Below are 26,762 nucleotides of genomic sequence, written 5' to 3' on the forward strand. Positions count from 1 at the left end.
TTTCCATTGGATGTTTTCAACCTCTTTGTCGAGGATCAAGTGGCCATAGGTGTGTGGGTTCATTTCTGGATCTTCAATCCTGTTCCATTGATCCTCCTGTCTGTCACTGTACCAATACCATGCAGTTTTTAACACTATTGCTCTGTAGTATTGCTTGAGGTCAGGGATACTGATTCCCCCAGATTTCCTTTTGTTGTTGAGAATAGTTTTAGCTATCCTGGGTTTTTTGTTGTTCCAGATGAATTTGATAATTGCTCTTTCTAGCTCTGTGAAGAATTGAGTTGGGATTTTGATGGGTATTGCATTGAATCTGTATAGTGCTTTAGGCAAAATGGCCATTTTAACTATATTGATTCTGCCGATCCATGAGCATGGGAGGTTTTCCCATTTTTTGAGGTCTTCTTCCATTTCCTTCTTCAGAGTCTTGAAGTTCTTGTCATACAGATCTTTCACATGTTTGGTAAGAGTCACCCCAAGATACTTTATACTGTTTGTGGCTATTGTGAAGGGGGTCATTTCCCTAATTTCTTTCTCAGCCTGCTTATCCTTTGAGTATAGGAAGGCCACTGATTTGCTTGAGTTGACTTTATAACCTGCCACTTTGCTGAAGTTGTTTATCAGCTGTAGGAGTTCTCTAGTGGAGTTCTTTGGGTCACTTAGGTAGACGATCATGTCGTCTGCAAATAATGATAGTTTGACTTCTTCCTTTCCAATTTGTATCCCTTTGACCTCCTTATGTTGTCGAATTGCCCGAGCTAGTACCTCAAGTACAATATTGAAAAGATAAGGAGAAAGGGGGCAGCCTTGTCTGGTCCCTGATTTCAGTGGGATTGCTTCAAGTTTCTCTCCATTTAGTTTGATGCTGGCTACCGGTTTGCTGTATATTGCTTTTACTATGTTTAGGTATGGGCCTTGAATTCCTGTTCTCTCCAAGACTTTAAGCATGAAGGGATGCTGAATTTTGTCAAATGCTTTTTCAGCATCCAATGAAATGACCATGTGGTTTTGTTCTTTGAGTTTGTTTATGTAGTGGATTGTATTGATGGATTTCCGTATATTGAACCAACCCTGCATTCCTGGGATAAAGCCTACTTGATCATGGTGGATGATCGTTTTGATGTGTTCTTGGATTCGGTTGGCAAGAATTTTATTGAGTATTTTTGCATCGATGTTCATAAGGGAAATTGGTCTGAAGTTCTCTTTCTTTGTTGGATCTTTGTGTGGCTTTGGTATCAGCGTAATTGTGGCTTCGTAGAAGGAATTGGGTAGTGTTCCTTCTGTTTCTATTTTGTGGAATAGTTTGAAGAGTATTGGTGTTAACTCTTCTTTGAAGGTCTGGTAGAATTCTGCACTGAAGCCATCTGGTCCTGTGCTTTTTTTGGTTGGAAGACTTTCTATGACTCCTTCTATTTCTTTAGGCATTATGGGACTGTTTAGATAGTCTAGTTGGTCCTGATTTAATTTTGGTATTTGGTATCTGTCAAGGAAATTGTCCATTTCCTCCAGATTCTCCAGTTGTGTTGAGTATAGGCTCTTGTAGTAGGATCTGATGATTTTTTGGATTTCCTCAGTTTCCGTTGTTATATCTCCCTTTTCATTTCTAAGTTTGTTAATTTGGATACTTTCTCTGTGCCCTTTGGTCATTCTGGCTAAGGGTTTATCTATCTTGTTGATTTTCTCAAAGAACCAGCTCCTGGTATTGTTGATTTTTTGTATGGTTCTCTTTGTTTCTACTTGATTGATTTCGGCCCTGAGTTTGATGATTTCCTGCCTTCTACTCCTCCTGGGCGAAATAGCTTCTTTTTGTTCCAGGGCTTTCAGGTGTGTCATTAAGCTGGTAATGTATGCTCTCTCCATTTTCTTTTTGGAGGCACTCAGGGCTATGAGTTTTCCTCTTAGCACTGCTTTCATTGTGTCCCATAGATTTGGGTATGTTGTGTTTTCATTTTCATTGTGTTCTAAAAAGTCTTTAATTTCTTTCTTTATTTCTTCCTTGACCAAGGTATCATTGAGTAGAGTATTGTTCAGTTTCCACGTGTATGTGGGCTTTCTGTTGTTTCTGTTGCTATTGAAGACCACTTTTACTCCATAGTGATCAGATAGGAGGCATGGGATTAGTTCGATCTTCTTATATTTGTTGAGGTCTGTCTTGTGACCAATTAATTATATGGTCGATTTTGGAGAAGGTACCATGAGGTACTGAGAAAAAGGTATATTCTTTTGTTTTAGGATAGAATGTTCTATATATATCTGTTAAATCTAATTGGTCCAAAGCTTCAATTAGTTTCATTGTGTCCCCACACCAGTCTTTCTTATGACTGTCTTTCCTACCAGTTGGAGAGTGAATCATTGAAGATAGGAGAGTCCTCCACTGCCTTCCGTGTTCCCAAGTTAGCGAGGTACTCCTGGAGCAGCCACGATGTACTAAATGCCTGCTAACTAGTGACCCTGTGGATGGGCAGGGAGGCAAAAAAGGGCAAGGAAAGGGCGGGCTCCACGCTCACTCACTTTAAGAGGTACGCCCCAGCGATGTGAAGGAGGTACAGACAGATGTACTGCAGCTGGCGGGGGATTTCTTCCTGGAAAAGAGACGGGCAGACAGGGGCTTGCTCATCTTCCAAGTGACTATGCGCAGAACCGAGGGAACATGGGAGGTTAACAAAGAAGGGCCAGGACACCTACTCCCATGGTCCCGTGCCATGCGAGAACTGCATACACGGGGCTTGTAACAAGAAGGCTGAGGCGGTAGCTTCGAGCCTGGTGCCAGAAGGCGGGTCTGGGCTGGGGATGAAGACGCAGGAACTGGGAAGAGGGCTTTCCGTATTACTTGGGAGGAAAACTATAAAACGGAGTGGGGATGGTGAGAATGTCAGATTTAATATCTGGATTAGATTCGATTTTGCCAGTGGGCACACATCTGATGGAGGAATCAAGACCCTGACAAGGCTCTCTTGGGGGGGGTCTGTGTGGTCCTCTGTCATGACGCTTCCAGGGAAAAGGAAGGGAGAAGTCACTGGGGACAATAGCAGGGCTGAAGGGAAGAGAGGGCTCCACAGCGGGTGGGGGAAGGGAATACTCACCTTCCGTACCTTCTGGAAGTAGAGTTCAGGTAGCGAGTGCAACCAGTACGCCAGCTGGCCCACGTAGAAAAACTTCACCTGGAAGCTGGAGATGAGGGAGTTCTTGGTGTGACCAGGAACATCCCAAGGGGACTTGCCAAGAGCATAAGGAAAGGGCTAAGCCAAGGCTGTGGGTGAACAGCAGAACAGGAACAACGGAGAGAGGGAGGGGTGGATGCAGGGATCACCGCGCCCACAGCATCATGCCTCAGACCACTTAAAGGGCCCAGCACGCCCATCAGAGGAAGCAGGAGTGGCCCACCACGCCATTTCAACCCAGAGAAGGAAAAGCTGAGGAGGAAGCTGATTACGGCACCCCGCGTGGACCACGGCACACAACCACAGAAAGGCTGCATGTTGTTCAGGTCCACACCCTTTGCTCTTGCTGCTCTGGGAGGCCTAAGGGACACAGCGTGGCCTCCGGAGGAAGACAGGCCCAGGTCTTGGCAGCATCACAAACAGGAACACGAGAATGGAGGAGAGGGTGTGCTACAAACTTAAAGGGCCTCCAGTGAGACACAAATCCAGAGTCCCTGAGGAAGAGATGTTTGTATCTGTGCTTGTAACACAGGTACCTCTATGGAGCTAATACAGATAATGCCTGGAGTGGAGATTCTCAAAGACAGACCTACTGCCCGCAACCCCATGCTCCATAGGTTCAAGTCCCAGCTCAGTCACTGGCCTTAATGAGTCACATAAATACTCACGAGAGGTACACATGCGGGTAATCTTCCCAGAGGCTTCTTGGGTTTGTTAAATATCCTTCCTGTGGTGGGTGAGAAGAGAAGACATTTAGAGATGTGAGCGTGGGACCGGGCTAGGGCCTTGACTGGCCCAGAGATCATTGGTGCCTGGCCTCTACCGGTGACCAAGAGGAACAAAGGGCTTTTGGAAACAAAGGACCCCAGTGTGTAGGACTTGCATTGGCACTGGTCCAACTGTGGAGTGAGTGACGTGCCATGCTCTGGGGTCTGGTCACCCGTGTCTGAAGAGGGGTCTGACAGAAGCTGCGTCTACTGAAAACAGCTTGTCAGTCTCTCGGAGATCCCCCAGGCTCGTGGGTAAAGTGAAGTACTAACTTTACAGAGTTACTGTTGGAACTAAATGTGTTTATGTGACAGTGTCTAGTGCGGTGTCTGTCATGTGCACACTTGGAATTGCTTCCATAATAAAGGACTAAATGCACAAGAAGAGCAACACCCGGTGGAGATGGACGCTCTTCTCATCACTGTGACGGTGGATATTGATGGTCAGTGTCACAGGTTCGAAAGCCACCGACGTATGAGACAAATCTCTGCCTGTGTCTACAAGGAAGTTTCTAAATTGGGCTAAAGAAGGAAGGCTCGGACCATGGCTGTCACCTCCGTATGGGCTGGAGTCCCAGGCAGGATAAAATGGAGGAGGGAGGAACTCCAGCATTCACCTGCTCCTCTTCCTGACTGGATACACCGTGACGCTGACCTCCCTGGATGATGGACGCCAAGCTGTGGGGTCATAACCCCTTCCCTCCCCATGCTGATTTTGGTCATGGTGTTTTATCACAGCAATAGAAATCCCAACTAGGCAGCCCCTCAGCCAAAGACCTATCGTGTTGGACTGCGAAAGGCAGTCTGTGTTCTGGTTGAGCTAGGCTTGAACACCAGCGACCCAGTGGACTTAATCCACGAGGGACTGACACCACGAGGCCCTCAACTCCATAATTCTGTGGCCATCAGTCAAGCCACACTCCAAGCCCCTAGTGTTCTGGCTGGACTCCACCCTCACAGTTACCTGGCTAAAGCCAGCTTTGCCCCGCCCCACAGTTACCTGGCAACAGCCAGGTAGCCCGGCCCACTATAAAAGGGACTACGAGGCCCCTCCTCACTCTCTTGTCCTCTCTTCTCTTATTCCCTCCCTTGTCTCTTCACCCTCTGTTCCCCCCTCTCTCCCCACCCTCTCTCCATCTGGCCATGGCCGGCTCTCACCTCTCTCTTCTTTCTCTCTTTACCTTTTTATCTCTTTTCTTTCCCCCTACTTTTCTAAAATAAAACTTTAAAATCATGGGCTGTCTCCTCTTATCTAAACCCACTGTGTTGGAGCAGCGGAACAGGCCTCTCAGTGTTCCCAGGCACCAGACTGGACCACGGACTTGCTCCCCCCACCCCCACCCCCACCGGTCTCCCTCAGCAGGTACAAGGCCCGCAGCAGAATGGGCCCGCACTACCGCATTCCTAAAGGCAAGCAAGATGAATCTCTAGTATAAGACTGAGACACGGGAGAAAACAATGCATGCCCAGCAAGGGTCCAATCACAATGTTAGCCGATAGAATGAATGAGTGAACAAGGAATGAATGTTCTCAACAACTCTTTTCTGACAAAAAACACACCAACAAAGTCATCTAGTTACAAGGTGTCACCTCTCGCAGAAAACAACAACAACAACAACCACAACAACAAAAACCCCTGAAATGAAGGAACAGACAGGAAAGATCTGAGATGAGGTTTGTTCAGTAGCCCAGCTGCAGTCTGAGTTGGGCCACCAACCTCCTCACCCCAGAACATCGGCTGAGCCGGTGGCACTGATGAGAAGTTATAGAACCCTAACAGCTCCCCCCTCCCCGGGATGCAGGGTGGGGGCTCTTCAAGGCTGGGGACTGGGAATGACAAAGTCCTAAGGGACCCTGAAGCTGTGTTTCCAGTGCAGGGTGATCCACCTGCCCTCAAGTCACTAAGGCCCTCTCACCTACAAACAGCGCGCAGGCTGAGTACTGTCCACAGTCCTGAAGCTACAGCCCTGGGCTTCTGGGAGCGCCAGGAGCTAGGCGACCTAATGGACACGGCCAGTCACAGTGCCTGTCTGAATCAGGGTAGACACAGCAAGTTAGACTGGAGAGACCAGGTCTCACCCCAACCCCTACCATCTTAACAATACTCTGCTCATCCTTTCCTCCCTCTCTTCCTTTCTCCCTCTCTCCCTCCCTCTTGCCTGGGTCTCACACACAGTGAGGCACAGAGGTACTGGGCTCCAGGCATGGAGGTGGTGGTGTGTGGTAGCAGTGACCTCTGACACACCCACGCCACTGCTCTCCGTCTCAACACCATTTATGTCACACACATTAGTGCCTGTCACTAATGACAGACCTTGGCACTCAGGCACAGCAACACCTAGAGAGCCACACTCAGTCTCCATTCGGGAACCCCTGAAGGGTGAGACAGCCCCTTCTTAGAGGGAGCAGCTATGAAGAATGGTGCTTCCTAGACTGGTGGTAGCAGTGGTGGTGCTGGGTGTGTGTGTGTGTGTGTGTGTGTGTGTGTGTGTGTGTGTGTGTGTGTGATATGCATTTATGTCAAAAAGACTGGCCAGGAGCCTTGGTGTCCCGGAGACCCAAGGCCTGGAGGGGCTTGTGCGTTTAAACAGGAACTTCTTGCTTGGCCTCGTCACTTAGGAGACAGCGAGGTCAGACCTTGGAAGCCAACAAGCCTAAAAAAACTTCTCAGAAAAATGCTGCCTGCTTGCAAATGTCCAGTCCGCTGGGACCGGAGGAGGCGGGGTTAAGAGTCAGAGGAAAAGTGAGTCACGCTCTGTGAAGAGCCCTTTCTAACCCTGTCTAGGCAGCTGTCTGAAGGAGGGTAAGGGAGGGCTGGGGCTGGCTGCCTCCGAGTTCAGGCATGCCAAGGCGCCTGAGTTCCAGGGTCGCATGTGACACAGCCGCCACAGTAACCCCTTCTAGCCCAAACCACGGCCTGGACAGGTGGCTGGGCGTTGGGGGTGGGGGTGGGAGTGGGGGTGGGGTCCATGTGAAACACTTTGTTCTTTTCTGATTCTTGACATCCACCCATGCGAGGCCTCAGCGTGCTCGAGTAATTCCTCCTGTTTTCCTAGCAGCCTTCCTTTCTGTTCAAACAAGAACCACAGAACTACCCGCTTTCAGACATAACAAAGCCAGCTGCTACCTAGACTCAGATAGCCTCAGTGGGATGTGCCTATCAGAAAACAAACAAACAAACCCAAGCACTTCATAATCACTCCAAGGCAACTGTAGACAGCAACCAGTTCTGACTCTTGGTTCTCTGTTTCACAGACTACTGGATTTGGAGTTTTAAATTGGAAGTCGACATCTGGTGAGACTGGGGGTGGGGTGGGGAGGTGACGACAGTGCATGCAGACCCCCGGCATCCTTCAGTAAGTTGGGTGTTCAGTTCCCCCCTTCGCTAGTCCCTTTCTACTCTCCTCCTCTTGACATTCTTAGAAAATCTAACCTCACTCTCCGGCATTCTATTTGCGTATAACCCGTGGAAAATATCTGTGTCAAATACTCAGGCAAAACTGGAATTTCTGGTAGGGAATTTGACGTAATTCTGCTGCCTTTTTAAACTCTTAACGGCAGCAAAAGCCTGATCATCTATGATGTTTCGGAAAATCAATTCATTACTTAAGAAACGCAGCGAAAGAGACCTAGCTCTTCCAAAGGACCAGAGTTTATCCTCGGTGACCATGTTAGGTGGCTCAAAACTCCCTTAACTGATACCCTCTTCTGCCCTCCACATGCACCCACTTACACGCATGTGTTACATATGTGTGTGCCTGTGTGTGTGCGCATGCATGAGTAAAACAAACATGAATAAAAACAAACCATTTTAAAAAGGTAAGGAGAGGCCTTCCAAAGCTTCTTCATCACACTAAGAGTGGATACTGAGCACTTGGCAAGTGCCAGGGACCACACTAAGGGTGCAGCATCGAGCCTGAAGCCTGTAATGCAGGCAGCCTGAGTCAGGCACACAGAATGCGCACACGGACCAGTAAGACACCAATGAGGTGCAGAGTGTGGAAAATCCACACAGGGAGGGTGTTTGGAGGAAGCGACACGGGTGGAGGACAGCCGGCAGGAAAGGGCTTGCCAGACGAATGGAATGATGCACATGGACGGAGCACTGCAGCGAGGGGAGCGGCTGGCAGAGCGGAGAGAGCGGAGGTGGACGCAGAGTGCAGAGGCCCTGCTGATGTCACCAGCAAGGCTCCAGGGCCCAGGTCACACAAGCAAGGAAGAGAAAACAATTTCACTGCAGCTGTGAGGGCAAGTTATTTTACGTAGGAGGACACATGAGTCAGCTCAGGCTTTAAAGAGCTCCATCTGGCCGAGTGGATGGTGGGCTGGGTAGAGGGCCCACAGCGGAAGCGGGCGCTGTGGACAAGGGAGACCCTGAAGTATAAGCAAATGACAGAGGGGCCTGGGCTCTGTGTCCTTCACATTAATGACAGCTCGAGGCAAATGTCCTTTGAACTGGAAGAAAGAGCTTCCCTCAGCCCTACCAGGGATGCCAGGGTCACATGACCAACATCTGACCTATATGGGGGCCCACAGGACTTGGGAAAGCAGTACACACAGAAAGCCGTGTTGAGAATTTCAGAATCCTGGAGGCAGAGCAGGTAGGCTTTGCCGACTTTGGGAAGTGAAGGAAAGAGAAGAAATCATGACAAATTTCCATCGCCACAGAAAAAGAAATGACTTGAAAACCAGATGGGTTTTTTTTTTTAATACTACTTTTACAAAAACGACTTCTCAGATTCTTCGATGCCCTTCCTCCCGTGCAGATGGTCTGGACGGGGAGGTGACCCCAGTTAAACCAGGAGCCTAAATGGCTCCTTGGTTTCCATGTCTTGCTGAGCATGTGGAGTGGGGGATGGGCTCTCCACAAGGGTAAAAGGCCTGGTCCCTACAAGGGGAGCAGCCCTGCTCCTGCAATGTAACCCCACTACCAGTGGAATGTAGGAGCCCCCCCCCTCAGAGAGGACGGAAGTCTTTGGTCTCCCATTTAAAATTCCTAGCGTGCTGCTGGGCGGGGTGGGGAGTGGGGTGGGGGAAGTGTTCTGAGATGAACTGATAACAAGGATAAAAGCAATATACAAAGAAGACATGTTGCCTCCTGCTTTGAGAGGATGCAGTGGGCATTCAGGCTGGAGGCATTCAGCGTCGCTTACGGTGGGAGGGATGGAGGGACGGCTCACCTCTTGCCAGTGCAAGCAAAGGGGAGGCACAGGAGCAAGGAAGAGTCTGAGGTCAGATAGCTAAGGTGGGACTTGGTTCCAGACAAGAGGTGCTCCAGATGACAGCGGGCACTAACGGAACAGGCAGGGTCTCCTCAGAGAGAACCACAATCCAAAGTCCTTGTCTGGAAGATGGATATATATGTATATGTATATGTACATGTATATGTACATGTATATGTATATGGCTTTGATGTCCAGATGGGTAACAATGGGCTTTGCTAATTGATTAGACATGAAATATACCCCTAAAACTTGTGTGTTTACTATAGCTTTCTCCTTGGTGAGATGATCAGGGTTCTGGCTTTAGAAGTGACTGCATCCTGTGGCATCAACTATGGATATTCAGTTTGGTGACTTATGGGGAGGGTGGACCCAGTTGGAGGAAGTAGGTCACTGGGACACGCCCTTCCAGGGGGTACATTGAGCCCGGTTCCTTGCTCTCTGTGTCTCTGCCTCCTGTCCACCATCAGGAGAGCCACTCTGCGCATGCATCATACAATGTGTTTGCTTTTCCTTGGGGTCAAAGCAATGGACTTGGAGGCCACGGATTGAAAATTATGAGCCAGCATAAATCTTTTTCCTTCCGGTTGTTTGTATCAGGTTATTTTGCTATAGTGACACAAATACAGTCAGACTTCTGAGTCCAAGCCGTGCTTCCACAATGGCCTATTTAGAAGTACACGGCTGTGGACACATTGGGAAAAAATGAACTTGGGACCCTCAAGTCAGCTTCAGGGGTACTGAGTGACTATAAATCTGTGGGTATAGTTCAGGAGAAGAGCAGGTACCTAGCTCATTACAAAGCTCAGTACTGGAGGCAACGATCATCTTGCGGGACAATGTTTGAAGACTAGGTTAGAAGAATAATACGTAGGTCTGGATACCTGGGTAAAAACGGTAACAAGTCCATCCTCAGGAGAGTATGACTCTAGTAAGTAGCATCTATATCCTATTCCACTACAATACCAGGAGAATGCAAAATGAGTGCCAATTCTAAGATGCCTGTGCCTGGCTCTTTCTCTGCCCTTTAAGCCCTTCAAGGTCATGTCATCAGCAAAGATAAGTCTACTTGGTGAATACTCTTCTGCCGTCACGAGGGCTACTCACCGTTACTATCACGTAGAAGCACCAAGCCACTGAACTGAGATGAAAGACCAGCAACTGTCCAGATTCGTTGAACTTGCTGTGTTTGACCTTGGAGAGATGAAGGCGTTTGCTGATTTTCTAAAGAGGGAAGAAAACTCCACACATGAATACAATGAACACACGGATACCTGGCAGATTACACGCTCCCATTTCCCTTTTCTGAGACAGAGTTAGCAGCTCAAACTCCTTAAGGCCCGAGCTATTTAGCATAATCCTACTGTGCAGACTTTCAGGAGAGCACTTTGAGAAAGCTGTAGGTGTTAAGGCTGTTAGCTTCTTTGGAAAGACAACATCTTCCCATCCAGCTGTGTTTGAGGGGCCCCTCAGGATATGCGCATGCTACTTTCAGACAGCTCTCTCTCCCAAATGTGAACTAAAGAGCTCTGACAGGGAGGACAGAGGCAGTGTGTGGCGAAGGAGGAGTCTAGCCTCTGGGGCCAACTAGAGGACCTAAGTTAGGGGACAGAATGAATCAGAGCTGTGGTCTTCTCCAAGGAAGAGGGTCACCTTCCTAAAGGATCCCCAGCCTCTGACCTCAGAATCCGAACTGGTCACTTACGTCTAGGATGTACTCCTGAACCACAGCATGCAGGATGATGGTAATGAGGATGTAGAAAAAGATGGTGACCAGGTCCTTCGGGCCACAGTGGTAGTGCACTGTCTCGCTATCTGTGGGGTAAAAGGCATCTGGTCAGCATCCCCCAGGAGTAGAGATGCTATGAGACCCCAAAGGGGAAAGAGATGGAAAACACGGTGTAGTCTCAAGTGGTCCTCATCTGCTGTAGCCCCTGGCTCAGAAGGAAGCTTCTGCCCCAGCATCCAGCCTCCCCTCTAGACTTGGCCCTTGGGAAGCACCATGGGGAGGCCGTGGAGAACCAAGTCCTTATCATCACGTGTGTAGGCTCTAGATCTTCTTGGCCAAAGAGCACAGAGAACTGTCACTGCCTGGACAGGCGCCTCTGAGTAAATGACTAATCTCTCTGGTCCTCAGTTTCTCCCCCTAGGTCACAGGGGGACCTTTACTTCCCATGACCATGGGAGACACTTCTCTCTGTAAAGTCTCCTTCTAAACCTCAGGTTTCTACTTCTGAAGTAAGGATAAAAGTTTCTCTGTCACAGTACCATGGGATGATCCTGACAACCAGGCTGATTTTAAAACCACGGATACACAGTTCTGGGTCTATCTATGGAGGTGTTTCCGGAAACATTTAACAGAATAAGGAAGACCCTCCCTGAAGAGAGAAGGCTGAGCACTTCCCAACTGCAGATACAATGAAAACAATCCCTCAGGTTCCTGTACCACACCCTCCCCACCACAGTAAACTATACTCCCAAACTTGAGCCCAAAGAGACCCTTTCTTCTTCAACCTCCCTTTGCCAAGTGTTTGTTTGGTTGGTTTTAGCACTGCATGTCTAAAGTAGCTAATGCAGCAAGAGTGTGGCATATCATGTGTGTGAGTGTGTGTGTGTGTGTGTATGTTATATATTTATATATTTGCTATTACTTGTGCTACTGAGCTACTGTGAAGGTTAAACAGGATGAAGTCTACATCATAACATCTAAAATCACAGTAGGCCTTTAGCAAATGGTGGATCATTATCTAAGAAGATTAAGTCAGGCAGAAGAATTGCTTTGTTTTTACACACGTAGATTTCTAACATGTGGTAATCCTCCTGCCTCTGCCGTCTGTATCCAACACCATGTCTCACTCGGCCATGCAGGCTGGGGAAGGCCGGCTTACTGCCTTGCTCCAGTGTGCAGGCAGCAGCGCTGGAGGAAGCTGGCTGGCAACACACTCGCTCGCCTGGGGCTCTGGCTGTCACTGTCCTCCCCAGAAGACGTGCTGGCTGCCCTTCCAGCTGCGCGGCTGAGCCTGAGTCACACGTATGAGTCATCTCTTCTGGGAGGTATTTACCAGAAGGTAGGCCTGGGTCAGTTTGTTTCAGGGAGGCCAGGGAAAGAAGCAAGGCTGAGCCGGGTCACCGTGGGAGTTCCTGCTAACTCTGGCCACCCTGGACTGGGAGAACGTGACAGAGAGTAGTGTCTAGATGAGAGACGTGAAGTAGAAGTTTCACTCTTTCCTTTGCCTCTCTACGAATACCTCTACTCTGTGAGAGGCACTGGGCTAATGTTAAGTCTCTGCCCTCGGGGGCCAAATCCAACTGTGGGTTGAGAAATGGAACAGTTGCATTACAGACAGGCTCCACTTCCAAGAGGCAGGCAGAGGCTGCAGCAGGCAAAGATGCGCTGTGGCTAGGGTGCAGGTACTGAGTCTGACTGGCCAGAAAGACCAGGGCATTACAGAAGTCTGGGTACAGGCATGCATGTCTGCGTGTATACATACATACATGCATGTATATTTACATATATGCATGTACCATACATACATACATACATACATACATACACATACAGTTGTATGGGCATTCCAGGCTCAGGGCTTAGGGCAGGTGACCAAGGTTAGGTTGAATAACAGGGCTGCCGTGGGCGGCCTATGTGCCACAGAAGTGTGAGGTCTTTATCCTGGGGGATGTGTAGAACCATCCAAGAGCTTGAATTAGACAGCCAAGTGGCTAAACTTGTCTTATGAAAACTGTACTCAGCAGCAGTGAACAGGAACAGACCTATGGGGTAAGAACGCTGTCGGAAGGCCGCCCCGGGATCCAGCTAAGGAGCCACGGGTCCCAAAGCCAGGCTGGAGGTGCGAGAGAAAGGGCTGAGAATGGCTGTCAGTGATGGAGAAGGAGATGGAGGTGTTAAACCGCCCAACAGAGGGAAGGGAAACTCTATGTGTGTGTGTGTGTGTGTGTGTGTGTGTGCATGTGCAAGTGTGTGTGTGTGTATGTGCGAGTGTGTGTGTGTGTGTGTGTGTATGTGTGTGCATGTGCAAGTGTGTGTGTGTGTGTGTGTGTATGTGCGAGTGTGTGTGTGTATGTGCGAGTGTGTGTGTGTGTGAGTGAGTGTGTGTGTGTGTGTGTGTGTGAGAGAGAGAGAGAGAGAGAGAGAGAGAGAGAGAGAGAAAGACGAGAACCTGCAGGACTAGGTTCTGTTTCCCTGCCTTCCTCATAAAGGAGGGACAATGGGGACAAAACCAGGACATATTTTGGAACTCCAGAAGAACAAGGAACCTACAGAGTTTCATCATCAAAATCAAACTAAGGTCAAATAGGACCTACACTCAACCAAGTGAGAGCTGTTTAAAACTAATGAAATCAGCCCAGTCTGCCAGCGCATGCATGCTTTCAATCCTAGGAAATGGTGTCTGACATTATTGAGCATCAAGGAACTGCATATCATAACTACCTCCCCACGAGGATAGCTACAATTTAAAAAAAAAATGTATTGCTAGGGATGTGAAAAAATCGGAGCCATGCGCTTCCCCGGTGGGAATATACCTCAGTGCAGGCAGTACAGGGCATCACATGGAGGTTCCTCAGGAAAACAAAAAAGTGATTAGTAAGGGTTCAGCATGGCGACTGAGGATGCATTCGAAAGAACGGACAGCAGAGCTGGAGAGATGGCTCAGCTGACAAAGTCTTTCCGGACTTGGGTTCCACCCTCAGAACCTACATGGAAAGCCGGTGTGGTGGCACGTGCTCGCAATCCCAGCAGCGGGGAAGTAGAACGAGCCAGTGTTGTGGCATTGCTGGTCAGCCAATACACCTACTTGCCAAGCCGCCTGCCAATGGGCGACTCCGTCTCAAGCTCCTGAGGAATGCTATCAAAAGTTGACCTCTGACCCCAAAGTGCATTGATACACACACCTGCCCACCCACAAATATGCACCCATGTACACACAAAGAAAACAACACTGGAAACACTGTACAAAATCATTTTTGGTGAATGAAAGGTAAATACGAAAGAAATGATGGCATGGGTTCTCCTCCTCCCGAGATTTCTAAATACGGATATGCAAATATTCCCCAATGCAAAGAAATTAGAAATAGTTTTATATATATATAAATATATATACACATGTGCACAGTGGTATTCAAGATGGAAAAGAAAGAAAAGAAGGTAGAGCCAAACAGTGGTGGCTCACACCTTTAAATCCCAGCACTTGGAAGGCAGACATAAGCTGATTTCTGAGTTCTAGGCCAGGCTGTTCTACAGAGCGAGTTCCAGGACAGCCAGGGGTACAGAGAGAAACCCTGTCTCAAAAACAAACAAGCAAGCAAGCAACCAAAGTACAGAGAATTCAAGTGTCCACCAGTGGATGAATAGACAGACAAAATGTGGTATGTACACATACTGAAATATTTCTCAGCCTTCAAAGAAAAGAAAACTAGCAGATGTACCAGAGAAGAGGAACTGAAGGTAGGGAGGTGGGAGGTGGGTGGGTGAAGGAGCACCCTCATAGAAGCAGGGGGAGGGAGGATGGGATAGGGGGTTTCCAGGAGGGGGGACCAGGAAAGGGGATAACATTTGAAATGCAAATAAAGAAAATAACCAATAAAAAAAGAAAAACTAGACAGATGCTTCAACATTGACTTTATGCCATGCGAAATGAGTCCGTCACAAAATGGTAAGAAATATTTGATCCCACTGGCTCCGGCTCCCTAGGACTGACTGTCCAGTTCTTACAGGCAGAGTGGAGTGCCAGTTACTCGGGACAGGAGAAGGAATGGGGTACAGTTGTTTAATGGATATAGTTCCACATTATTTGAGTTATTTCTGGATATTGGTTGAACAAACGGTGAGTATACTTAGCATTACTACCTGTTTACTTAAAAATAATCAAGATGAAAAATTTCGTTGTGTGTTTTGCCTTAACTGAAACCCTGTGGCCAGGAATGACGAAATGTTTAAGTAGACTCAGGGTAGGGTCAGAGGTGGGAGCTGCAGGGGGGGGGGGTGGATTGTAACGAATTTATTTATGATGAGTTGTTCTTCAGGAACAAGTCTCAGATCCTTTATGGACTTAACCTGTGCTTACAGCCCTTGGTCACCACCTCAGAATTCTTCAAGGAACATTATGCTATGTTCTGACCGACCCTTGGAACTGTCTAGGGAGATGGGTAAAGCACGTGGTTGTAGGGATGAAGACATTTCTCAGCTCTCCCAGCTGCTAGAGCCTCAGCCCAGTTTCCAAATGCCACCTCAAGGTCAACTCCACCATGTGATCCTTAGCTTCGACAGTGGCAATACGTTGCTCCTTTGAGTCTGTCTCCTATTACGAGGGACATCATCACATCCAGATTCTCAAAAGGTACACTGAGTCACATATCACAACTACTACTTTATTCAATATCTACTTCATGTTGGATGAGAGAAAGAAAAACAATAGTGTGGTTCCAATTTTCTAATGAGTTATGGGGACTGGAACTTTGCTCAAACAAACTCATACCTGGTTTTTAAAAAGTATCTTAAAATCAGTCTCTCACTAACACATATAAGACAGCTTCTGGGGCTAGAGATGGCACCAAGGTTAAGAGGGCTTACTGCTATTTTTAAGGGCCCAAGTTCAGTTCCAAGCACCCACATGGTGCCTAATAACCACCTCTAGCTTCAGTTTCAGAGGGTCCAAGGTGCCCTTCTGACCTGTGTAGGCACTGTACACTAGGTACACATATGTGCAGGCAAAATCTCATACAGTAAAAATTTAAAAATTTTTTTTAAAAATAATTGCTTAAAAATTACATTGGTTGGACAGTGGTGGCTCACACCTTTAAGCCCAGCAGAGGCAAGCGGATCTCTAAGTTCAAGACCTATCTGGTCTACAGAGTACCAGACAACCAGGGCTACATAGAAAAACCTTCTCTCAAAACCAACCAAACAACCAAATAAAAACAAACAAACAAACAAACAAACAAACAAACAAATCACACTGCTCTTGTTATCCAAGTGGCCCTTGTGGACCACTGTTCCCATGAAGGACTCGGTGTTGGCAGTGACTTGTATGTTTCTAGAAGGGTAATGTATTTAGGCTATTAAATGAGTGACGTAAAAGGTCAAGCACCATGGCAAAATATGTCCTGGGCCAGCATGCAAAGTGGTCCTGGCACGGTAAGTGCACACTCCCTGCACGGAGGCCTGCTGCAGGAAGCAGCCCCGTTCTGCATCTCAACCAAGGCGTATGTTCTTAGCTAGTTTTCTCCCGTCTCAGTCCGTCTCTCACACACCTACTTTTAAAGGGACACATTTGTAAAGTTCATAATTATAAAGATGTTATGGGGAATGATGGGCACCCTCTGTTTTAGGGGACCAGGAGGGAGGAGTGGAGAATGGAGATCTGAGCATGTGCTTGGGATGAGGGTGAGGGAGGAGCTTCTCTCCAGTTGTGGCGGCACCGCAGGCACTGCAGCAATTCCTGCTACTTTCAAAGCAAAGTGAGATCAGATTATTTAACAGTACTGGAGACTAATTCAAGAAATTTAAAGATATTGAATGGGCCCATCCTAAGTAAGCCAAAGAAAACATATCTACAGGAAATCTCCAACCACAAGCCATCAGTTTGCAACTCGTGGCCTGGCTAACCTCTGACCCTTCATAATACCAACATTTTATGGGTTTCTGTGCTGACAGCCAATTGTTTCCACATTATTTCAGATCTTTTCTATTATATATAAAACTGGGATATGCACTTGAAAAAATTACAGTGAACAAAATCACAAGGCAAATGGGGCTGCGGGATGTGGGTCAGTGGTGCATGGATGAAAGAGAGAGGGAGAGAGAGAGAGAGAGACAGACAGACAGAGAGACAGAGATAGACAACAGAGGTAGAAGAGGGAGACAGAGAGTCAGAGGGGGAGAAGTAAGGGAAGGGACACACACACACACTGAAAGGGAGGAAGCGGGAAGAGGGGAGTGGAAGGACAGAGACACACATAGACACACAGACACACAAAGAGAAAGGGGGATGGAGGGGAGGAGTGGACAGATAGAGAGACACAGATATGAACACACAGACACACAAACACATACACACATAGAAAGAGAGAGAATGAAACAGACACAGAGGGGGGAGGGAAGAGAAGGGACAGACAGAAACACAAGACATACATATATACACACAGATAAAGGGAAGGGAAGGGAGGGAAGGATCACAGATACAGACACAGACACACAAACACACATATACACACACATATACACACAGAGAAATGGGAAGGGAGGAAAAGGCAGGGAGGGGCAGATACACACACACAGAGAGCAAGAGTGAGAGAGTCAGAGAGAGAGTGAGACAGAGAGATGGGGAGGGAAGGGAAGGAAGGGGAAGGACAGATAGACACAGAGAAAGGGCGGAGGAGGGGACAGACACAGATACACACAGATACACACACAAAGAGAGAGAGAGAGAGAGAGAGAGAGAGAGAGAGAGAGAGAGAGAGAGAGAGAGAGAGAGAGAGAGAATGAGACTAGAAAAGAAAGGAAAGGCATCAGATGACCACCTGGGGCAAATGTTTCAGTTCCCAGACAAAGGGTTCATCCTGCCAGAATATAAAAAGCTCCCAGAACTTACACGAAAGATCGAAAACATCAGAAAAACAAGCAAAGCTTACGAACAGACAGTTCATAGGCATGGGAAAGACAAGCCACTCTCATGCCTGAAAAAGACGCTCCGCTTTACCAGAGGAGAAAGGTAAATCAGAGCTACACCGAGATCCCGGATCATACAGGATCAGATGGGCGAGAATCCCAGGCCCAACAATGCAGCCTCGCAGAGCCGTGGAGACGGCTCAGTCTTCCACAGGATTGTCGGGAGTGCCAGGGGCACCCTCACTGTAGAGGGCCATCTGGCCATGTCTGTCAGGTTCGAAGGCACTGAGCCTTTGTTACAACAATTCCAGTTCTGGGGACTTACCGTTCAGATAGCACTTGTCCCATGGTAAACATGGCGTACATTCCCAGCTCTGAACTAGAGCCCTGTTCAAGAGGAAAACAACACTGGACTGTTTTCACCTGCTGGGACCTGGTACACACAGGTATATAGGATGACTATCCTTAATCCAGAAACCCAATATCTGAAAATCTCTGAAAGATTCCAAGTGTGGACATGAAGCCACATTTGGACAATGCTGTGTCTCAGCTTCCATGACAGGCTGTAGGTACAATTTCAAGGACACAAGAAATGCTGTACAAAATCCCTTTTGGAGACTTAAAAGTAAACAGGAAACATAAATGAAGTCTAGTTCAGACATGGGTCCTACTGTGAGATTTCTTAATACACACATATATACATGCAAATCTTCCCCAATCCCGAGACATCAGAACTCTGAAGCACGCTGGCCCCAAGCACTTCAGGCAAGTGAGGCTCAACGTGTGAGGCATCAGCGTTACTGAAAGAGCGGCAGAGGCTACGCTTTGAGGTGTCTTTGCAAAGCAACAAGGTCTTTCATAAAGGCCATGCGTGAGAAAGTCGAACGCTCACTTCTAGAACTGCTCTTTGCCATCCATGACTCCCTGCGGACAAAGAGAATATAGCAAACTCCTTGCCGGGCCTCATAGCACACGCCCGTAACCTCAGCACCTGGGAGGTGAGGCAGGAGGACCAGAGGAATTCATGGACTGGCTGGGACATGAGACCTTGTCTCCACTCCATCCAGATACAAATACAATCAGGTCAGTGAGATGGCTCAGGAGAGAAAGGTGAGAGCTGACCTCTACACACACAACAAGGCACCTTCCCCAGTAATCAATCAATCAATCAATCAATCAATCAATCAAATAATCAGTGTCAGAGCTGATAAGACAGTGCAGTGGATGAGAGTGTGTATTGCTCTTGTAGAACACCCAAGTTTGCTTCCCACACCTACATCAGATGGCTCACAAACCACCTGAAACTCCAGCTCCAGGGGACCCAACACTCTCTTCTGGATGTCCCAAGCCTCTGCGCTCCCACATACATACTCCCCCTCCCCCACATACCCACATAATTAAGAAATACATGTGAAAAAAATCCTAAAAATAAAATAAACCGCTTTTTACCACAAATCTCTAAGAATAAGCTAGAGAACTAACTTACAAAGCTGTAAAGTGTTGTGCAAATAGTGGAGACTATTACTACAATTTCCCACAGACACTGTATGAACAGAACAGTCCCGTGGATTCATTTAGGATACATACCACAGCTGGCTATCATAAGTCCTACATTAGGCAGGCCTTACCCTGAGCACGTCTGGTCAGTGACTTCATTTACTCCCTGTGATCCTGGGTATTATCCCTGTTTACTGACATGGCAGCTGCGGCTCAAGGACAGCAGGAACTGTCACATGATCTGTAGCCGGAGTGGGCCACAGCCATAGAAGCCAGTGGCCAAACCCACCCTCTCCTCACTAGGCCTCTCTGCTGCCTGACCGTCCTTCAGAGCCCAGTGCTACTGTACACTTCTTAAATCTTGACAGTTTAAACCACTCTCTCAGAAGGCAGAAGAGAGAAGGATCTAGAACATGCGCGCACACATGCGCACAAACAGAGCCTTCAGCAGGACTCTGACCTGGAAGATGGGGTCATTGATATCTTAATTATAAGCAACAAGGTGTTTTTCAGAGAGAGAGAGAGAGTGAGAGAGAGAGAGAGAGAGAGAGAGAGAGAACATATATGGATACATATACACACAGCTATGGGGTAAATTGTGCCCCTCACCTCCGAAAAATTATGTGGAACCCCTAGTACCTCACAATACTATTTTACTTGGATAGGGTCTTGATAGGGGAAAGAAGTTTAAAATGAGGTTATTAGGGTGGAGACTCATTTCAATAAGATTTGTGTCCTTAAAAACCTGGGAAATGTGGATACAGAGACACCCAGGAGGAGGGCGGCAGCCATCCACAAGCCAATGAGAAGGCTTTTTCCTTGGCGGGTGTGGAAGGAGCCATCAATGTTGACATCAGAGATTCAGATTTCTAGGCCCCAGAATGTTGTCTTCCGATCCCACCTTGTGGTACTTTGTATCCACAGCCTTAAGAAATATACCTTTCTATGTATGGGTCCCAAAATGAAAGACATAGGTGACAATCACCGAGGTTCACCCAGCCTCTCATTGCATGTCTTGGAATTCATTTTCATCCATTTGATAGGAAGATAAGAAGGATGATTTTTTTATATAGCATAAAGGAAGTAGGAATTATGAGAGAAGACTAAAGAGGATTCAGGAATAGAAGCCCGCAGCTTCTGAATCGCCTCCGCGAAGAACGAACCCTTTCTTCAAGGCTGTAAACCTCGCTGCGAGAAAATCTCTGAAGGATTCCCAGGTGTCAGGCACATACTTCCGATCGCTATACATTCACAGTCCATGGCTTCTTTCGACACACCCTAACAGGACACACCGTGCAGTAGGCTACCATGCCACAGAACACTTACAGGTGGGGGTCAGGTCAGAAAAAAGTTGCCAAGGTCAGGAGGAAACGTCAGTTCTTTGGAGTCACATGAAACAGCCGCAGCAAACAACAACAAAAATAGTAAGAGTTTTTCTTTATATTTTTAACTTTAAAAAAATTTAAATCGAGGCTTTAATATAGGCAAAAACAACAGTGTCAATGAACCTGTTAATCTAAGGGCAAAAGAATTCTTTTTGTGAATGCAGCCGACTAGCAAAAGGCCCCTGTTCCTATGGATCTCAGCCTGCAGGTCAGGAGTCCTGGCTGGTTAAGCCTGCAGAAATGCCACACTGAACAGCGTGACCAGTGACTCTCAACCTGCCACGACTCTCCCACAGGGGTCACATCAGATACCCTGCGGATCAGATATTTACATTATGATTCATAACAGTAGCAGGATTACAGTTGTGATGTAGCAATAGAAGTAATTTTATGGTTGGGAGTCACCACAACATGAGGAACTGTAGTGTAGGGTCACAGAGCTAGGGGCTTTGAGAACAGCTGGTGCAGACTCTCTGGGCTGTAAACAGGGAATTGGAGGGAATCAAGTCTCTTCTGGAAGATGATGCATCCAGATATACATCCTTATGATTGGCTCTATCTTGTGAACAGTTGTTCTGATTGCTAAGTTGTAGTTACTGAAATGAAAATCAAGTCCAGACTTGACCATAACCCCTGGGAGAAGGCTTCCCATGGCTGACACAGTGGGGGGACCTGCTTTAGTTTTCTCTTCATACAGAGGGACCCTGAACCAAAAGTGGCCTAGGTGGTCATTTAGCACAAGTAAGGACAAAGCCAGCCAACTCTGTGCTTCCCTAGTTGGCATCGTTGCATGACAAATCTAGACTTTCTATGGCTTTTTGGGTCCTACTGCTGTCTGAGGTGCAGGTAGTCTAGCCTCTCTCTGCCCTTCCTGGTCATGCTTGAGAACACCAACCAATTCTGTAGGCCCGTCTCAGTCTCTCCCAGCTGTAAGGTCACAGGTCCCGGCTGGAGTTTGCTCACTGTAAGCAGCTTCTATCTCCAGAGCCACTGCTACCCTCCTGTCTTTCCCCTCTTTTTGTTCTCTCTGAGCTCATCTTACAACGAGGGCTCGATCTGATACCTGACACCAATCTTTGAAGTGTGTGACACAGGCAGGAGACAGTTCTCATGCCCGCAGGGGAGACAAGAGTCACTCAGATACTCAACGCTGCCTTTTGAGACCCCTCGTCTGAGGGTGTGTTCATGGGCATGTGTCTCATCCCAGAAGGGGCTAGGATACAATGGCCAGGCTAGACTGTAGGACACTTCCCGGCTTTCCACCTCTTCCCACTGCAAAACACACCATGGTAGATACTAATGATCAAACCAATAGTCATGGACAGGAGGAGAGGATGGATCTATTACTTTATCCATCGCCTCCTCTGGAAGAGATCCCTCTATACCAGCCTCCTTGTTCCCTGTGTAGAGCAGCAGGCAGGCCCAGGACCCTCAAAGCTAGCAGGACTCCCTTTACGCTTTTGTGGCTAGGGTTTCTATTGCTATGACAAAACACCATGGTCTAATGCAACTTGGGGAGGAAAGGGCTTCTTTTGTTTACACTTGCACATCAGGAGCTGATACGAAGGCCATGGAGGAGTGCTGCTTACTGGCTTGCTTTTCATGGCTTTCTCAGCCTGCTTTCTCTCAGCACCCAGGACCACCAGTCCAAGGGTGGCAGCACCTTAGTGACCTGGGCCATCTCACATTAATGACTCATTAAGAATATACCCCCAAAAGCTTGCCCAATCTTACTAAAGCAATTTCCCAATTGATGCCCCCTCCTCTCTGATGGCTCTAGCGTGTGTCAAGCTGACATAAGAGTATCAGCACATACATGGTGCCACACATGTGTTCATGACTTCTGGGGAGCTCCAGCTGAAACCCAAATCCACTCAGTCATACTCTTCACGTCTCCCACCCTAGACCCCACGGAATATTTACAGTGTAGTGGCTTGGATGAGAATGGCTCCCACAGGCACATACACTTGAATGCTTGGTTTCCAGTTGGTGGAATTCTTTGGGAAGGACTGGGAGGTGTGGCCTTGTTGGAGGAGTGTGTCGCTGGGGATGCAAATGCCCACACCATTCCCAGTTAGTCCTCTCTCTGCTATGGCTTCAGCACCTCTGAAACTGTAAGCAAGGCCCCAATAAACTTTCACCTCTTAGTTCCATTGGTCATGGTGTATGTATCTCCACCGCAAGAGAAAAAATATGTAAGACATGAAAATAAACTAACATTGAATTAGGAAAGAAAGCTACAAATGAGTCACTGCACTTAGTGCCTCTCCTCATCCTACCTTTGAGAGTACAGGAGCATTTTAAAGACTTCCTGTGCCTCCTCACCTGCATAATTTACACCTGACTTATCCAAGTTTATTATGTTTGGACTTCTCTTCAGTTTTCATTGGGGATCTTGCTACAGGTGTGTGTTGCTATAGAAGAAGGCCTAAAAGTCTACCCCCTCTCTGTCTCTCCTCTCTCTTTTTTCTTTTTCTTGAGATGGGGTTTCTCTGTGCAGCTTGGCTGTCCTGAAACCCACTCTGGAGTTCAGGCTAGCCTTGAACTCAGAGATCCCCCTGCCTCTGCTGGGATTAAAGGCATGTACTACCATCGCCCAGTGAAAAAGTCTACATTTCAAATGAGTTCCTAGGTCATGCTAAAGGTCTTGACATACAGAAAAGTCTATGTTGCAAACATTTAAAGGGGCTTTGGGTTGAAGCAATGACCATCAGTGCCCATTTACAATGGATCTGTGTGCCCTAGATGTCAGTTTTGCCAAGAACATTCAGCAGCTCAGAAGCACAACCCAAATATCCAGGTTAAAAAATGCTGGGACCCAGAGGCTCATCTATTCTACAACAGAAAGGGAGGCCAGCAGGCAAGGGTTAACCTACAGAAAGAAACAACTCTTTTTCTATTATATATATATGATCTCTTATAGTCTATATTTCTGACCATGATACGAGGTACTTTGTGGAATTTTAAATAGAAAGTCAAATGCAAAATATCTAATGAAGTAAGCCCAGGAAACAAAACAAAACAAAACAACCAAGTGGTTTGAATATACTTTGTCTATGGAAAATGGCACTATTAGGAGGTGTGGCCTTGTTGGAATAGGCGTGGTCTTGCTGGAGGAAGTGTGTCACTGTATAGGCGGGCTTTGTTCAAGCTCCTAGTGCTCAAGCCCTGCCCAGTGTAGAACAGTCTCCTCCAGGCTTCCTGAGGAACACAGTGTCCTCCTGATTGCCTTCAGATCATGATGTAGAACTCTTGGCTCCTCCAGCACCATGTCTGCCTGGATGCTGCCATGCTTCCCGCCATGATGATGATGGATTGAACTTCTGAGACTGTAAGTCAGCCCCAAATAAATGTTGACCTTTATAAGAGCTGCTTTGGTTATTTTTTTTCTATATTCTTTGTTTACATTCTAAAAGCTTTCCCCTTTCCCAGTCCCCCCCCTCAATGTCCCATAAGTCCTCTTCACTCCATCCATTCTCCTATCTTTCCCCCTCCCTTTTCTCTGTCCTGGTACTCCCCTACAATGCTAGATCGCTGCTTTGGTTATAGTGTCTCTTCACAGCAATGAAACCCTAACTAATACACCCGATCATGGAGTTAATTTGAATTCCACATAAACAATGATTGATTTTTGTTGGGCAGTGAGTTTGAGGTAGCCTGGGTTACAGGGTGATCAAACACCAGGCCAGCCAAGGCTACCCCACAAGACCTCATTTTCCACAAAACAAAACTACTAGTGAATAATTTCCTATACCCATAATTATATTTTATATATTTGTGTCCGTTTACATATTTAAAACCTATTTTTAAACGGTGCGGGGTGCGGGGGGGGGGGCACTTGCTTTTTTGTCACGGGTAACCTAAAGGTCAGCTTTCATCACAATGCAACAAAACCATCAGTTTGCAACTAGTCTACCTGGCTGCCAGATGTGGTCTGGGCTAAATCGTGTCCCTCCTAGAATTTATACTTTGATATACTAGGGTGTGACCTCATTTGAAAACAGGGTCTTTACTGATGTAGTCCATTAAGATGATGCCCTTGAACTACGGAAGCTCAGCAGAGACTGATACGCACAGGGAGGGAACAGCGTGTGAAGCTGCTGTGGAAAGAAGCCAACAGTAGCTCTTCCCTCATACCTGCGGAGGCAGAGAGGCCCCGAGTCTGGTGGATGGCAGGACTGAGAGAAAAGAAATGGCTGATGATATGGTCACTAGGTTATTCGGGAGGAGACGTGCAGTGGTCTTGAGGATGGAGACAAGAACAGCAGAGAAGAGCAGTGAAGAAAGAGGTTCTTCAACATCTCGGATGCACCGAGTCTCTTAAAACTCAACAACCCCAGCCGGGAAGACCTAGGAACTTACAACCGAGGGCAGAGATAGACAGAGAGTAGCTCACACCGATCAGGCAGGCGCAGGGGAGGCTGGGGAAGGAGTAGGTTAGACGGAGTGACATTAGCTCAAGGCCACCGTTCTACCAAAATCCAACCTTAAACACCGACCAGAGCGAGATGCACATTCTAGAAGAGTTTTTAGAAGGCGGAGTCTAACTTCCAGCCCCAAGGAGATTTAAGAGGAGGGATTTACAAATCACAACCTTTAACACAACTGTTACTGTAAAATGGTTTTGTCCTGTGAGAAGTTTGCTTTCCTGGGGGGTCAGGTAAACTGGCATGACCAAACTGGCACCACAGGCGCTTAAAACAAAAACAAAATTAAGCAGGCTGAGCTGAGTCCATGTCTCTCTTGCTTTTCTCTTGTCGTGTGTCAGACAGCCCCAACTGGTAAGATTTCCACGTCAGACAGACAACTGAACGATACCCTATCTTCCCTTTTTAAAGTAACTGAAACCCCTCCGTTTCGTCGGCACTCTAGTGAACCTTCACCCAGGGCACACAGATGTAGAGGAACTATCCAGAGCAGGATTTAATAGTCACATCCTGGAAAAGGCCAACCCAGCTGCTCTGGGCTCTCCGGCAGCACGCACCCACTAGTACACCACAGGCTTGTGTTTCTCAGGTGAGAGTTTCTCCATCTACACATAGTGATCCTGTCCTCTCTGTTTGCCGCTGGCTGTGAGTTCTCCAACACCACTATAAAGGCAGTTTTTTTTTTTGTCACCCAGACCTCTGTGTGTGTGTGTGTGTGTTTCACCTCATACCTCTGTGTAATTCCTTCACTACCTTATTGCTGTCACCATTATCTACTTATTTATTAGACATCTTTCCCTTAAATTGTTTTATAAGCACGACCAGTGTCCTGCTTGAATATTTGTCTAGAGTGAGTAATTAACTAATTAAACTAATGAATATGTGATTCAAGTGGTGCACTCCCAAGATTCAATGGGAAGTTCTTTATGCCCAGCAGCTCTGACAGGGGCCTAACCTGGAACACAGTCTATAGTTCAAATCCCGACTGTGAGACAGAGGTGAAGGCATTGCCTGTTATCCAAATTTCTCCAAGAAGGAGTCAAAAGGATGCCTGAGGCACATGTATGCTCAGTTTTATTACTTTTGTGTTGCTGTAGCAATATCTGACAGAAACAACTGAAGAAGCCAGCTGTGTTGGAGCCTGCCTGTAACTCAACACCAGAGAGCCAGAAGCAGGAAGATGACCACATGGTCAAGGTTTACTGTGTCTAGTGAGGTCTAGATCAGTCAGGGCTACGCAACGGAAACCCTTTCTCAATTAATCCTCAGAGTGGGAGGCGGTCTTTGCCAACTATGCGTTAGACAAAGGATTAATAGCTAGGATAAATGAAGCACTTCTAAAACTAAACATCCAACCCCACCCCTACCATCCAGTCAGACGTGGGCTTATAAACTAAACTGATAGTGCTCAAAGAATCCTGAAAGGAAAAAAAAGTGAAAAAAGGTTCAACATTCTGGCCATCAAAGCCATGCAAATGGCGACTGCTTTGAGAGCCCAGCTCGCTGCAGTCAGAGTGGCTACCATCAAGAAAACAAACAACAGCACACCCTGCCAAGGATACAGGGTCTGTTTTGGAAGGAGTGTAAGTCCATACGTCCACTGTGGAGAGATGTACCCAAAGGCCTCTCTGTCAGCATCCCACACAGACATTGGCACATCCATGTTGACTTCCATGGTAC

General features: G+C 47.3%; 1 protein-coding gene across 1 annotated transcript in view; it reads right to left on the reverse strand.

Moving 5' to 3' along the window:
• Positions 1 to 26,762, reverse strand: part of Tram2 (translocation associated membrane protein 2) — an 82,407-nt gene that overhangs the window by 10,467 nt on the left and 45,178 nt on the right. Inside the window, exons 3-7 of the mRNA XM_052192526.1 lie at positions 10,853 to 10,962; positions 10,255 to 10,371; positions 3,827 to 3,885; positions 3,081 to 3,165; positions 2,509 to 2,579 (exon numbers count right to left, since the gene is read on the reverse strand). Coding sequence (XP_052048486.1) covers positions 2,509 to 2,579; positions 3,081 to 3,165; positions 3,827 to 3,885; positions 10,255 to 10,371; positions 10,853 to 10,962 — 442 coding nt within the window. The remainder of the gene's footprint in view (positions 1 to 2,508; positions 2,580 to 3,080; positions 3,166 to 3,826; positions 3,886 to 10,254; positions 10,372 to 10,852; positions 10,963 to 26,762) is intronic.

Source organism: Apodemus sylvaticus, chromosome 9, assembly GCF_947179515.1.
Source record: "Apodemus sylvaticus chromosome 9, mApoSyl1.1, whole genome shotgun sequence".
Lineage (NCBI taxonomy): Eukaryota > Metazoa > Chordata > Mammalia > Rodentia > Muridae > Apodemus > Apodemus sylvaticus.